This window comes from Montipora capricornis, chromosome 3 (assembly GCF_036669925.1).
Source record: "Montipora capricornis isolate CH-2021 chromosome 3, ASM3666992v2, whole genome shotgun sequence".
Classification (NCBI taxonomy): Eukaryota; Metazoa; Cnidaria; class Anthozoa; order Scleractinia; family Acroporidae; genus Montipora; species Montipora capricornis.
This window is the reverse complement of record NC_090885.1, coordinates 23,003,996-23,020,227: the sequence shown is the minus strand read 5'-3', so window position 1 is coordinate 23,020,227 and position 16,232 is coordinate 23,003,996. Positions and strand designations below refer to the sequence as shown.

At 40.5% G+C, this 16,232-nt stretch overlaps 1 protein-coding gene across 1 annotated transcript in view; it reads right to left on the bottom strand.

Moving 5' to 3' along the window:
* Window positions 1–2,293: 2,293 nt before the first annotated feature.
* The window catches only part of LOC138039960 (uncharacterized), a 50,786-nt gene continuing 36,847 nt past the window's right edge, over window positions 2,294–16,232 (bottom strand). The window contains exons 9-13 of the mRNA XM_068885778.1: window positions 15,792–15,913; window positions 15,660–15,701; window positions 15,377–15,454; window positions 14,812–14,869; window positions 2,294–6,702 (exon numbers count right to left, since the gene is read on the bottom strand). Of these exons, the coding sequence (XP_068741879.1) occupies window positions 2,294–6,702; window positions 14,812–14,869; window positions 15,377–15,454; window positions 15,660–15,701; window positions 15,792–15,913 (4,709 nt within the window). The remainder of the gene's footprint in view (window positions 6,703–14,811; window positions 14,870–15,376; window positions 15,455–15,659; window positions 15,702–15,791; window positions 15,914–16,232) is intronic.

The following is a 16,232-nucleotide window of genomic DNA, read 5'->3' as shown; positions in this document are numbered from 1 at the left end:
AAACGATGGATAGCACTATCCGCCGGATAAATCACTATCCACTGGATGACTAAATTGATTTTGCTAGTTTTTATCCTCTGGATAGTGATTTATCCGGTGGATAGCGCTATCCATCGTTTGCACGACTGGGCCAGATTACTTGTTGTTCGACTTTCCCAGCTGGGGCGGCACAAAAAAAAGTCCTACCAATTAACAGTTTGTACAGGGATGCAGATGGAAGCCCGACAGCCGGAAAAATCCGAATAAATTTCCGGGTGATCAAGTAATTTGAGTTTTTGCGATTTGTCATCTATTTTATAATTTGTGAAAAAAGAAATGTACTACCCACTCAAACTGTACTGACGGAGACTGGCTGAAGAAATGTCCCAAAGGTTGATTCATTACAAGGGTACGTAAAGCGTGATCTAAGATCTCGTGTTTTTTTTTCCATTGGCCAGCGGTATTTCTACTTCGTGTACGTGAAATAATGTAAACATTTCAACCATAATATAAGCTGAAATGTCGGCGAGAAAAAGGAGGAAAAGTGATCCTGAGGTACTCGGTATAGGGAAATTCTTCAACTCTGCCGAAGCTACTTCATCAATGGCGTACCGAGTGAAAATTCAAAGAAAGCACTATTACTACGACAGAATCGGCACGAGACACCGAGAGCACGTGTTCAAACAAAGTGACATTTTTTCATTAAAAGGCAATAATGTTTAAAATTGTCATAAAACATCACGAATGGCCTCCTAAAAACGCATTTATGACAGTCTAAATTTCAAACTTATTCGGGGAAGCCTGCCCCCGGACCCCGAGCGTGTCCAACTGGGCCTTCCCTTAAGTGCACATTACCGTCTTTACAAAATTTTAGCTACATCCCTGCTTATTGAAAGAAACGTATATATTCGAAGTGCGGGTTATAGACGAAATGTGGAGGTGATCCTCGCACGTAGCTGGACCATTTAAGCAATTGTCTCTTATAGACACCTGAAAATTTCAGGCGGCTTCAACGGGAATCGAACTCAATTAATGAAAGAAATCTACGTATTTGAAGGGCGGGTTATAGACGTAATATATACACATTTCTTTCATTCATTGAGTCCTTTCACGGGAGCAAATGAGACCAACAAATGGAACTGCTCCCAACTGAGTGGCTTCATAGCTCAGTTGGTAGAGCATTGCACCGGCATCGCAGAGGTCATGGTTTCGAATCCCGTTGATGCCGCCTGAAATTTCCAGGTGTCTATAAGAGACAACTGCTTAAATTGCCCAGTTAAGTGTGAGGATCACTTCCACGTTTAGTTTGTACTTATCGTTTCTGGTTTACAGTGTTTACGTGATACCGGGCGACTATCGTACTGGCGTGAGTTCACCCCGGCTCCCTCTTGTGGCTCTGTATTCGTTTACACGATGATACCACCAGAAAATGTCTACCACAATGAGGCACCCCGGCTGTTGCACTGGAGCGAAAATTTCATTTTGGTAAGAAATTTCACAACAGTGATATCATAGTAAGTACTAGTCAACATCAAGTGTGCCGTCATGTAAACGATATGAAATCAATTAGTCATCCCAGTATGGAAATCTTGCAGGAGCCAGGTTTCTCACGCCCCCGGCTTACACTCACTCGGTCAATCGCTTACTTTCGCACGGTGATGGCAGAATAGGTGCCTATCTGCCTTTATAAAGGCAGTAGTCACCAAAAATAGAAGTAATTTTAAGATTGCAGAGGTACTTGTATTAAAAGAGAAGAGTTTTAGGGTTAGCAATACTTGTTTAGTCATTAAAGGGTACATACTTGTTATACTGGTAAAACAAGAAAGTTTAAACACAATGTTATCAGTTTCAGTTTCCCAACTTCGGGAACATCGAAACAACATCCAGTGGTGTACTTGCTTGTGACATTACTGGTGGATATGCAAGGCATTTACAAGTTCTAACAGCGAGCCAAACTTCTAAACACAAATATAATGGCGACTACAATTCAAAACGTATGTAAATGGAAGTAAACTAAATTTCCTTTATACTCAAAAATACGTTCGATTGCTTTGCTTTTGCATGCTGTTCATGTATGCAATTTGTGAAGAGACAGAGATAGCAAAACCGAAAAACCTACGGACAAAAAACCCTCAATGACCTTCGTTCGAAAAAACTTATTTAAAGTCATTAGACTGTTGGCATCATGACACGTTAAATGAATGAACTGAGACAGCTATGTCTGCCCGACTACGCCTTCCAAAAGTGTTGAACAAGAGGTCATTTTCCTGCGAACCATTCATGCCCTTCTGCTGAATAACTATAACGCAAAGGATTATTCGGCCACAAGTCGGACGTTGTAAGCATCAGAACCGAATAAAGTAAATGCCAGGTAGAACTGGACTTTCTTGTTCATAAATGAAGAACTCACAAGCGGAGTCGGTTCACAGACATCAGTACGAAAGCTTACATCCAAACCCTGTTTGACTTTGATTGTTCCAACTTTGGGACCCGTTTTAATAATTAGTCCAGTGAGAGGGCGAAGTTGCTTAGTGTACTTACTGTCAATGGAGCGCTTCATTCTCACATCCATTAGCTCCGAAATATTGTCGCCAAGAAACACCAAATGACCCATCCCTCTTCCTTTTTCCCCCAGCCACACGACTGGTCTGTCAGGGTGCCGGCATCGTCCAATATCATCGCGATTTATGGTCTTGATTTCTGCGTTTAGATCATCACAGGCATTCTTCATAATTTCAGCGTAAGTGGACGATCCTCCCTCAAGCAAGTGCAGACAAGCAATAATTAACTTGTACAAATACGAGCGCACTGACTTCGTTTTTGAGCACCAATGAAAAACTTTATTCTCCGCCTCTGAAAGTGCAACTGGTATAAAAGGTGCAATTTTCACCCATAACCGCATGGTCTGTTCAATGTTGGTGTCATGTTTCAGTGCCTCGTTCAACAACTCGATCATCTCTGGAGCAATGCTTGAAACAGAATCACCACTCCTTACACATAATTCTAGCCTCATGATGACAATCCGACGATTGACTGATCCTCTGCTTCCCTTTCCGCTATTTCGAAGATGATACAACAATTCTAAGGTTTTCTCACCTTGCTCTAACGAGAACTTTCGACGACCAAGGCAAGCAAGACGCATACGCCAGTAAGGGTACTCATCACTGTCAGGAACACATTCCAGGGTGTTTGAGGTATCAGAAATGGCGTGAGTGATGAAGGGATGGACATCAGCAGATTTCACGTACTCAAACAGATTTCCTGTTTGTTTGTCAATGAAATCGAACACGTTGCACATCATACGGACCTCTGGGATGTAACCATTAACGAAGTCTGGAGCAATGCTAACTGCACGTCTAAAATTCGTAACTGCCTCTTCAGCCGTGTCTGCTATAGATCTGATGTCGGCTTTCTGCTCAATGAGATAACTTACTTCTCGACTGTACACCATTCCTTTCATCTGCGCGAACTGACCTCTGGTATTAGGTAGGTAGCTTTGAGAGCAGAAAATCCCTTCATCTGTGTACTTGATTGCCATGGGAAGACCTGCTGACTTCTTCTGAATACTGTAAAAGCGCCCTAAATGTACTTTGAAAAATGGGTCATCTGGAAAAAGGGAAATTGCTCTTTCAAACAGTTTGATTGAATCTTCTTCAAATGGAATATCGGAAATCAACTGGGTGAAGTGTGAATCATTTGGAATGCGACTGAGCACCAACATGTCAGAAACGACCGTATTCGACATGTGCCCAAAACATTCCACTGCGGCCTCAGCCAGACGACTTTTCCAGTTCTCAACGTGCATAGCACGCAAACTACGTTGCCCAGCCACTGTGAGCAGTTGCCGGAGCATTTCCACGGCGATGAGATCATGGCGAGGCCTCCACTTGTCATCTTCTTCTAAAAGAAGCTCCAAAGTCAACTCTGGAAGAACTGACTCTAGTAAAGCTACTTCTCGACGAGGAGCTTTCAGCAAGTTTGAGAATTCGTTCGCTGAAAGGCAATTTCCTCCATAATGGTAAGCCATTGCTAAGAACAGGAGTATCTTCCGCTCTGTGGCACCAAGGTTTTCAAGGCAGTCTCTCACAAATGGCTCCAGCCCGGTGAACCTATCTTCAAAAGTGGTCAGTGCATAGTAAAACGGTATTTGTAACTGCTTTCGACCTTGATGAAGGAGCGAACGAAGCTTGCTTAGCTTGTCCTTTCTTTGGTCACTGTAAATCTTCACGAAATTTTCTGCCTCTTCGAAGCTGAGTTCCTCTGCCAGACGAAATGGTGAAGTCTCCTCGGACTTTCCAGGGTACTGCAACGATGTTTCCTCTTTCTTCTTTTGGTAGGTTACCTCCAAAATTAAACAAGGAATCCTGTCATTCGACAAAATGTTAAACAAATTGTTGACGACAAAATAATCATTCTCTTCTTGCTTCCGATCTACAAGGATAATGACTGGTAACTTGCAGAACTCTGCCAAGACCTTGATTCCTTGAGCGACTTCAGCATGACCCACAGACCTCAGAAAAACGCACGGATACTTCTCGTGGTAGTCGAAAAGAATTTTGCGGGCAGAAGTAGAGCCACCTGCCCCTCTTTGATGGGGCATTTGCAATGTTACCGAGCCAGCTCTCACTAAAAGTTCGTCAATCCTATGCTTTAACGCCTTCCAATTGCGTCGTTCCACTGCATAGCCCATTTGAAGAGCATACCAGGAGATTAAACCACCACGATAGAAGTGGTTGGCATCATCGGTTCCAAACTGAGGAACGTTTCCAACTGACGTAAAGAGAACTTCCATTTCTGCATTTATCCAACGCGAAGAGGGAGGCAACACCTTAAAGTTCACTCTATTAGGGTCATCTGGATCAGCTACAGGGAGTGAAAAGTCTCGATTTTCTTGAATGAAAGGGGAAGACGTAATACACTGGCAGAGTGCATTACAAACATCCTCTAGACTGATTATTTTTACTTGCACTTTCCAGTCGTCAGCAATGTCTTCAAGCGACCTACTCGCAGTATCTCCAGTGGATGCTATGACCATCTTTACCTGGCTGTAGAGAGGTGAACCTTGAACAATGGTGAGAATTTTTGAAAGATTTCTGCACAAAGCTTCTGTCTCTTCCAGTGATCTCCAAAGTACCAGGAATGTAATTGGTGCATGGTAGGTCTTAGCGAGAGCCATGAAAAATTCTCTCATCCACTCTAAATTCTCCTTGATACTTCTTTCGTTTTCTGGCAGGCCCTCTAAAAGAACCCATGGGATGCCAGTCAATAACACTACTGAACACTTCTTGCGAGCTTCTTCTAAGGATGGCGGGAGGATTCGGCAGATCTTCATTCCCATGTGTTCACAAAAGTTTTCACAGCTTGAAAGAAAACCCGTTGTAACACTGTTTACATCAAAATCTAAGACAGCAGCCCAAGGGACCTGAGCAAAATAGTGAATAAAAGGTGACTCTTTGGCATTTTCTGGGGAAAGGAACAGGACGTGTCGACGACGTCTGTTCAACAGTTCCACTTCTTCCTCCATAAACTTTCGGGCTAAGTCTGAACAATGGGATGGCAGGGTAATCCGCTTTGTGATACTAGGTGATGATGCAGAGAACATACCAAAGCTACTAAGAAACTGCAATAGTTCACTGACGGCTACATCCCAAGTAAATCTTGAATTCCATTTGTCCCTAAGACAAGCTGCCAAGTTGAAAGCTTCTTGGCGGTCATCAAGGACAGCATCCACAGCACTTGCCAAATCTTCTACAGAATCCATTTCATCACCAGTCGAGCACAGAAACTTCAGAAACTGACGACCAAACTCGTTATGAAGGAACTTGGCAATACCACTAGAAGAGGTAACTACAATTGGGACCTTTGCAGCAATAGCTTCCAACGCTACCATACCAAACTCATCTGATGCTGATGGAATCACCACAACAGAAACTCCTCGCACTTCAACTCCAACCGCTTCGTACGTGATATCAAATGGTTTGACAACAACATGCACGTTTGAAGAACAAAGAACAGTTTTCATTTCTTCCTTTAAATCTTGAACTTTTTCTCGCTCAGTACCCACCACAGTCAAATGGACAGGAAGGGCTCGTTTTCTGCACTTAGAAATAGCACCTGTAACCAAATCAAGACCACTTACTGCTTGAGCGCACATGTTTCCTAACACAAGGCATCTACTCTGTGGAGACATAATTTCATTTCGAGGAACCACCTCTGGTAGTCCAGGGATTATTGTAAAAACCCTACGATTCAGTACTGCCTCCCACTGCTCCACAGCTGATGGACCAATCCCAGCCACAAAATCTGCACTTAGGCCCAAGTCCCTCTCTGACTGCTCTTTGTCTTCATCTTCACTTGGCAAGGTATGAAAAATGTGAAGGCGCTTGCAACTCAGACGTTTGGCTTGAATGGCTGCAGCAGTGCCTGACACCATTCCATGGCCAATGACCAGATCTACCTTAAATGGAAAATCACTATGCAGCGAAAGAAGGTGCTCCTCTCGTTCACGGATCCCAGGCTGAGGGGCGGCTTTAATGAGATTAATGCCATCTCTTGTTGCTGCTATTGTTTCTTGGTCTGTCGCAGCCAGGACCAAGCAGGCAACATGCACATCTTCATTTTTTGCTAAACTTTGACATAGCTGTTTATTGACTGTGCAAACACTGCTATGCCAACAGGACCATCTCTCAGAAATCGATAGAATCCGTCGCGGATAAGCCTCACCTTGGTATAAAAATAAAAATTTATTTTAATGTCTTGTTTAGTTTGTTTGAAAATTGTGGCATTCATGATGCCATAACTTTCCATACCAGGCAAAATAAAAGTGGCATTTTTATACCATCACATTGCCAGCTTGTGAGCCGACGGAACAAGAATAATAAAGTTAAACTCAATAATATCCCTTGGTCAAATCTCACTTCAATGGCAGGTTGGATATGACTTTGAAGATCTCGAATTCAACTCTGCTCGGCGTTGTAAATAGCCTACAGGTTGCATCTTCTTAGTTGGGATTCCTTAACAGTTTTACGTAAAGTTTATTTAAGGAATAGCTTTTTTATATTACTCAAGCGTCTGAACGCTCTTGATAGCTGAGCGCTCTTTCATTTTAAAGTTGTGCGTGAACAGGAATATCGCCTCCAAAGAGCAAAAAGTAGTGAGAGTGAGAACGGAGTACTAAACTTTTCACAGTAACTCTGTAGTTTAAAGTCCGATCAGTGTTGTTGTTTTGCAGTGAGGGACTGAACTGGGTATGGAATATATTAATAGGAATGACACTTTTTTGTGTTGGCGTTCCCGATGGCATTCATAACTGAGTCTTTGTGACTCACCTAACGAAGACTGGAAGGAGGTGTTTAAGTCTGCAGCCCCGCTGATACCTCCGTGATCATTGCACTTTTTCTTGGCCTGTCCAAATAAATTACGAATATTTTACAACAATTATTTTAATTAATGAATAAAGCAAAAAAGGTTAAATTTGAAATACTGAATTTGTAAAGGATTAACCTGAATTGGAAATATGCCAAAAGAAAGGAACTGAATCCACATCAAACATAATATTAGCTACTATGAGAATTAAACAGAAGGTATATATGCCTAACCAGTCAATAGCCTAGGATTAGTGAATAAGGGCATTTGAGTAGTGTTGAATGTCACTGTGAACTCCGAGGAGGACTGTTCTCTTGTAGTGTGACTAATTACTAATCAAACATAACAAAAGTCATAAACAAATGCTACCAGCTGTTTCCTATGTCATATGTCATTTATTCTGCAGAAATCGTAACTTTATATGCAGAATGCGCCTATATTGAGGTAATACAATTTTATATTTCCATTGACAAATGTATTGGGTGCAAACCTTGTTATTTGCGCTCTACTTCTCGTTTCTTCTTCTGCTTTCTCTGATAAGTGCAGTACGGGTCGCGTCAAAACGTACTTAAATGCGGTGAATTTACTTTTTATCGAACAGCATACTTTCTTCGATTGTTTGGCTATACGCTTGTGAGAAGTGCAATGAATTGATGAGCAGATTTTGTGGTGACATACTCACAATGCAACACAAGAATATTACATGCCAATCCCCTTACAAGTTGTGAATTTCCCGCTAAAACGAAAAAAAGTGAAGTCCATCTTTGGGGAGTCAGTAAGGCTTAACGATTATAAATCGCGCCACCCACCTCCGAGACCCGGTTTCAACTCGAGGTCGTATTTCGGCTGACTTTAAATCTACCTCAATCTGACTCCGAGGGCTTTTATCCGGGTACTCCGGTTTTCCTCCCTTATCAAAATCGACTCTCAGTCAATTACATCCGGCTGCGGGCGGATACCCTCGATAGGGATAACTTCCTGTGTCCTCCCCTTTTATTGAAGTGAATGAATAAAGTTATTATTGTATTGCATGTAATTTACAGAGGAAGAAGTCGATCCAAAGGTAATACTATCCAACAACTATCCGAAACTTTTCGGGCGTATTTCGGGTAGCGTAAAACGCTTTGTATCTTCAAAAGGAAAAATAGTTGAGTCATGCAACTTTGCAATTGTTTTGTTTTCTCTGGTGCTGGAAATATGGTCAAAGATTCCAAATGAACAGATCTTAGTTTCACGAAATGATTTTCGGGCCGAAAAGCTTCTGGGACTAGTGAGAAACAGAGAGTATTATAATTCGTCCTGGGGTGGAACCTATGATGCAGTCAATTCGAATAAAAGATCTTTGCAGCTTCTGGATGGAGAGCTGAGAAGTTCGAATTTGAGCTCCACGGGCACGAACTCTCCTTCATCCCAACGAATCATGTGCGTGAGAAGTTTGTTAGTCGTTGGTAGGTATACGTAGACTCAGACGTGAAGTGCCGTAATATGAAGGTTATAAATGGATCCAGCATTCCTCCGTCCTAAAGAGAGAAGACATGCTTACGACCCTTCCAGAGCCTTTCAATACACTGATTGTACATTCTCTTCAATGTAATCATACTTCCTTGATCTGTACCTCTTTTGCCAACATGTAATCAGCAACTAAAACAGTTCCTCTTCCAAAAAAAAAACCAACTTCCAACTGTAAACTATTAGGGGTGGTTATCTCACAAAATCTAATATGGAATGGAGATTGCCACCACAATACAATGTAACACAATACTTTATTTTAACACAAAGACCCAGGAGATTAGATGCTCGTTAAAATGTGGACGTGTACAATATAAAAAGTAAACAGGCAATAAATCTATAATCCATAAATGTACATTAGATGTAATATCCTCCCTACCTGATTTCCTTCCTCCACCAACCTACTCCCCTTCCCGTTAAAAAAAAATCAAATAATTTAACACAGTTTAAAAGAATGTTAATTTAAAAAGTGTCTACTAGTTGTGCTTTGCGGCAAGTGCCAACGAGGCAAAATTGTTTTATGTCTCTGGAATGTGTGAAAGTTTGACACAAGAGGTAAAATTATTTTACTATAAATGAAAGTAGGAAAGGAAGAGTGTGAAGTAACTCTGATAAGAGTCTTGGTCTTGAAGGCATAATTTGAGGAATTCCATAATTTCAAAGTGTGTAAATGTTGAGGGAGTATTCCTTAAGTTCGAAGCAATATCTTGTGATGTTGAAGTGTTACCTTAGGTTTACTGGTTGTTTGAGTATTGTTTGCATAAGTGTGCACATGAATTTTCGTTTCATTTTTTGATTCAATCAAAAAAAGATAAATACAACAAACGTATGAAGGTTTTTGACTGAACCCTTGGATATTACATCGATTTCACTTTATTTACACACTTTGAGAGTGTTCTGTCTGAGTCCAAATTTTAACGTAAAAACGTTATACTCTTTGTCCAGAGAAAGGTGGATTGCTTTTGTAGTGGTATACACTGTCTCTGGTTGAGAATTTACTCTAAAACAAGAAAATGAAGGTTTGATTATCGAGCAACTGCTGCCATAAAGAATAAGTGACAGAAAAAGCACTCTGCGGTGAACATAAACCATGACCACTTAAATGGTATGCTGAAAGTTAACTATCAGTATAAACACAAGCTCAACTATTACACTGATGGCGTAAAAACTTTTCGCAGCCCCGTGTAGGGAATGTGTTTCATCGGCGCAACTCGAACTTTCACGCACGTGGTGATGAAGGTTATAATAACAATAATAATAACAGCACTGTATTTCACATTGAATGAACCCTGAAAAGCAATGTCTGCTAAGCTAAAGAACCCAACATTTAGTTGTCGGCTTGTAACGGCGATTAACCAGATAATAAATGTCTTGAACGCAATAATCAAGCAATATTGTCTACCCCCGCTTTGTCCAAGTTGTGAGTGGTTTTAATTACGCAACGCTGGAGTTCAAGGACAATTCTTTGTGCTATAAGAAGATGTGTTATAGTAATTTGTTCAATTCTTTGATCTGAAGTCTTTAAAAACGTGGCAATCGACGAACGAAAGCACTGGTTTAAAATTGACAAGCGAACACGCTGGTTCGAAATTGACAATTGAACACGCTGGTTCGCAAGCGAACACGCTGGTTCGAAATTGACAAGCGAACACGCTCGTTCTGTCCGAAATTTGTAGGTATAACCCTATTCCTTGATCAGCCGCTGCTTACAATTCAATTTACAAACACGTAAGGCAACTACAAGCGCCTCCAATCTCACTAGCTGAATCGTCCACTGAAACAACACACAAACCACACGGCGGAAGCGACACATGCAAAAACGTGACGTCACTACCCAAATATGGAGTATTACTTACACCCAAATATGGTCAAAAAAGGGTCCCTTACGCTGAGATGAGATTTTTCTTCTGTACTCACGTACGGCTCTATGATTTGCCAACTCGACGGCCGACCCTCTGGGGTCGGCCGCCTCGTTGGCAAAAAGCATTTTTGAATCTGCCTTCCCGATACTTGTAGGGAAATCTGTTCCTTAATTTGCAAGCTTTATAGGTAAATGATCGTTTCTTTCATTCTAAATTAAATCTCGGCTGTGTTAGTCGCATTTCCTCTGAAATTGTAGGTTGTTTAGATTCAAATAACTGTTTAATATATGACGGACTAGTTAATTTTAAACAGTTGTAAAGCAGAATCATTGAATGGAAGCATTCAACGTAACAAAATTAGTTTTCTTATAAGAAGCGCCTCGTATGGAGTCGGTTTCGGTGTATTAAAGATGGATTTAAGAATACGGTAATCAGTATCTTCTAATTTGTTCTCTTCCATTTTTCCAATGCCTATCAGAACTTCACTGCAGTTAATTTTAAACAGTTGTAAAGCAGAATCATTGAATGGAAGCATTCAACGTAACAAAATTAGTTTTCTTATAAGAAGCGCCTCGTATGGAGTCGGTTTCGGTGTATTAAAGATGGATTTAAGAATACGGTAATCAGTATCTTCTAATTTGTTCTCTTCCATTTTTCCAATGCCTATCAGAACTTCACTGCAGTATCTATAATATCTGTATACACACGAAGGCCCTAAAGAAACTATCTGCCTTGCATTCTCTTAAAAGGGCTACATTGAGCTGTTAGGATTTCGTGCTAGTTTATTACAGCTTAGTGAGATCAGTTACCGAGTATGCTTCCCCTGTCTAGTTAGCGCTACCATCATAGTTAGAAGATCTCCTGGAATCCACCAGGAGACGGAAAAGCTTTAATGACAATTCTCAATAAGACAGAGTAGGAAGACACCTTGGCCATGGAAAGCCTAAGCACACGTAGAGCCAGGCTTGCCTCTACATGTGAAGGGTTCATAAAAAGTGCATGGCAGCATCCACCTCTCAAGAATGTTACCCCCTCCTCCACATGCCACAAGTGTGAATACTATCTTCGTTCCTGCAATCTGAGATCTATATGGATGGGACTAATGGACTAAATGATGACTTTGTTACTGTTAGATATTGATGCACTTCGTAACTACCTACACTAATCGCTGGCCAACACAGCAATTCATTTAGTACTGATATTAGGTTCCATAAACAAGAATCAATCCATCCAAAATAACCGTCCAACTCGGTGAAACTTTGCACAATCAATTCACAAAGCCGTGATGTGACGACAAAAGCTTAAGGCCAGACTTTGCAGGTCTTCATGCAAACAGGATCACGTCTTATTTTTTCGTGTCGAAATTTATCTTCCAAAGTTCCACTTTCTTTCAGATGAACAAATTATAGCCATCCTGGAAAAATGTCTTTCATCCAGACGTATTGCCGATATATCATCATAAAACTTTCTCGTCAATGCATTTGCACTGCTCACCAGTGTGCAGACACTCAACAGAAGAAAGTATGCTATCAGACAAAAAAAAATTAGCCAGGTGAACATGGAGCGTTATGCACTTCACATGTCAAAGGCAGTAAACGATACAACGAGAAGTAGACCACACCCATGCCATACATTTTTTCAATGAACTTCATAGAAAAGACCTCAACATACGCAAACATTGGAGTAGGTTACGTTATACACTCCTCCTGGCTTTAAAAAATGTGGTTATTCTCTAAACATTTGGGGCAAATGCCTGTGACCTTACTTATCCATATTCCTAAGTACCCAAGTTCACAGCTTTTTCCAGAAAAAGTACCTCAATTTTTTCTTCCTGAGAACAGTCGTTCCCAGCTTCCTCAGTTTTCACAAGGAATTCGGCATTCTCATTTTCAATTTCTGTGTAATTGACCTGTTCCACCTTTTCCTCGAGAGACAAACTAATGACTTTACCCTCTTTTGTCTTGTTTTCACCTAGGGCGAACGACGTATCAGCGCTGCAACAGAAAAAAAAAACGCGAGTGCCTTAAAGAATTTCAGGATGCCACACACGTTATAGGATGTACGCAAGCTTGCTCAGTTCCACAAAACACAGTTTTATTATCGGTGAGGAAATGAAATGAACAGCGAAAAGATAAAGGTTTTTAAAGATTGCCATAGAGATCAGTATTCAAATGTTCGCCTGTGTTCAGTGCTGATAGCTCAAGCGGAAGACATGCATAACATTATTTGAACCAGAACCATCGATCCCAAGGTGAATTTCCTTGCAATGTAGTCCAAGAAATTATTTCTCCACTTTCCAGAAATGACAATACATTGATTCTAAGCATTCTAGCCGTTAAACGCCCTCTGGTCTTCGAGGAATCACAACTGAATAATTGCGGTACTCCTCGCTTCCACTCCAAGAGAACATGGTTCAGCAACGATTTCAGTTTCCAGTCGATAACAGGTTGGGAAGAGCAAGCCATACATAAATAATCATAAAAAATGCAATTTGGAAAACAGAATTATATAGCCCATATGATGTCAGAGTCAGTTGGAAACATTACTTTAACACTCACAGAATAGACCATTTTCGATTTCTCACAGCTGGACTAGCTCTAGCATGAAATGGAGGCTAATGCGGGCAAATTAATTTGCATTTGAAATGATTTGCCCGCATTAGCCTCCATTTCATGCTAGATCCAGTCCAGCCGTGAGATATCGAAAATGGTCTATTTCGAGTTTCGGGGGCACCCAAAACGGCAACTGAAGTGTTGAGGGCACGCAATGTAAAGTGGGTGACTAGGGTCCTTTAAGAAAAATATATTTTTGTCCCCCGTAACTACTACTGATGAAAAATAATACCAGTTACCTAAAAGCTTTGAAACCCACTGAGTTCCAAAGACTTGTCGCTGAACTTCTGAAAATAAAGTGCACTCCAACACAAATGTAACACAATGGATTTCACACTCGCAAAGATGCTTCATTTATCCATTGTAAAATCTAGGTACAAATTAAAGAAGTATATTTACCTGTGTTCCGAGTTGGAGGGGTTATCCACCGAAGACGACAGATTTTTGTCTGAGGTACCTTAAATTATAAGAGCTTAATTTACCAGATAAATATAACACACAGCATACATACATACGTGCCCCTCTGTCAGATTAACTAATCCATGGCTTTTTAAATGGATAGAGACTCTCTTAACAAGGAGGTGATAATTAAGACAATAATTAACGTCACGCATGTTTTGGCGTCACTTCCAGACAAGGTAAAGTTTAAATGCAAATTGCATTAAAATTTACAGAAATGCAAGGGCAAATCTTCTCGCCGCAAATTACTCCAATCATGCACACCTAAACATAATTCTTGCTAATGCTGTGTGCAAATGGAAGAGACATCGCTGGTCAATTTTGTTCAGTGCAAGCTGTTGATCAACAGATCTGTCAATGAGTGCTATTTTTTTGGTTTGATTCTCGGTTGGACAAATCAGTGTTTTAGCCTCGACTTTACGCAGAGCGAGTTTCAGTCGAGTGTCGTAAAACCAAAACCAAAGTAATTCCTTTGGCCAATCAAAAAGGACAGAGACAATCCAGTAAACCAATCAAATCTAGAAGTAATTACACGTAGCCGACACAAAGCGCGGGGAATTGTGCACGCGCAAGCCACGATTGGTTTTGGTTTCACATCTGATAGGTGGAAAAATTGGCGCGAGAACTTTTAACCAATCACTGAGTGAAGTAATGCAAAACCAAAGTAATTCGCTAATTACTTTCGACACTCAACTGAAAACCGCTCTATAAATACCTGAAAATACTTATTCTAACAAGGAAGTAGATGTCTTGGTCATAGGGAAGTAAATATTGAAGAAAGAAATACTAATTTCAGAGTTTCAGTCAAAATTGGACTGCCGCTTCTAGAAAAGTTCTGCAAAATATTATCACGTGATCCTAAGTGTCAGAACTTTTTCAGATAAAAGGTCTAACATTTACCAAAGTGACAACTTTAAATTTAAAAGACGCGAGGAAAATTTTAGTGATGATAGCAGCAAGCGGCACGTACGATGGCTCACATATTCATATTAATTAGGAATCGAATTCTCGTTTGCTCTCAATACCTTCAGTGCGTTTCTTCCCCTTCTTTTTACTGCCTTTCTTTAATTGCTTCTCACTCGTCTATTAGCAAAGGGATGAAAAAAGTCAGACAGGCAATAGCTTTCGAAGTTATCGTTTCCTCAGATTTTATGCTTGGAAAGGGCTTTCACGTGAAATGTTTTTAATTGAATTGAATTGGAATTTTATCAGCGAATCTCTCCTCATAGGAGCTTTTCAGGGCCAATGAAACGAAACCAACGAAACACAACAACTGTTAAGAATCCCAACTGGCAGGAGGCAAAGCAGTTGACTCTTTACAAGTGCAGCCTAGAAGTTGATTCCAGGGACTACCAGGATAAAATTCAACTAGGGGTCAGGACGGGCGTCTGGGTCTCAAGGCAAGCGCCCTAACCACTGGGCTGCACTGCCTCACATTAGCCAATTAATGTGTAATGCATTTTCGAATGCGATTCAGTGCTCTTCAATCTTACGCATACGAATTGGAAAATAAAATCTGAGAGAACACTTGTATCCATTGTTTGCCAATAGTTTACTCACTCTAAACATACAACACACATAAGTGATTACCTCACAAGATGTGACATCTTCACTTTCTGGCAATCCTGGCTTCTCCAGTTCTTTGGATTTTTCGTTTTCCTTCAAAATCTGAATTGTTGAAACACACTAAACATTGATACGCATAATAGAAGGCACAGTAGAAATTTGAAAAGAAGGCTTGAATTGCCTCGAACAGACTTCACCAATGACAAAGAAATTACAAAGAAGGAATTTAAAGACTGCCTGTAATGCATTAATGGTGACGACTACCTTTTTTCTAAGAACACGTTACCGCACAATCCACCATGCATACCTTTGGAAGCAATAATTTGATCTTTTCTTCCACTTCTGATACCTAGAGTACACAAATTTATGATTTAAGTTTAAGTCGTTTAATAAGATGATAATAAGTCGTTTAATAAGATGATAACTTGCTAAATACTACCTTAAACTTCATTTGGATTAAAGTGTTGCAAACTGTGTAGCAGTCTTTAAATTTATCCATCTTATCAAGGACTTGCATCTTTGTGTAGAGCAAAAGTCCATCCTGCGGAACCAGTCGATCTCCTGTTGACAAGATTTGTGCATGTTGCCTTGATTTAATCACCAAACAATAAAGCGTAAAATTTCTAAATTAGTCAAGTTCATTAGTTAAGAAATGGATTTTTTAGTCTTTATTCCATCCATTTAGAAATCACTAGTGATCCTTGCAACCTGATTGGCTCTAAGCACTGCCCAAATCGCACTATTTTTTGCTCTAAATCGCACCATTTCCCCAGCCAATGAGAATTGAACACTAAAACAAAACAACCAATCAGATTTCAAGGCTTGTTTAAGGTAACTAATCAACTTGCAGGAAAATGAGATACCAAGAAATCCACTGTGT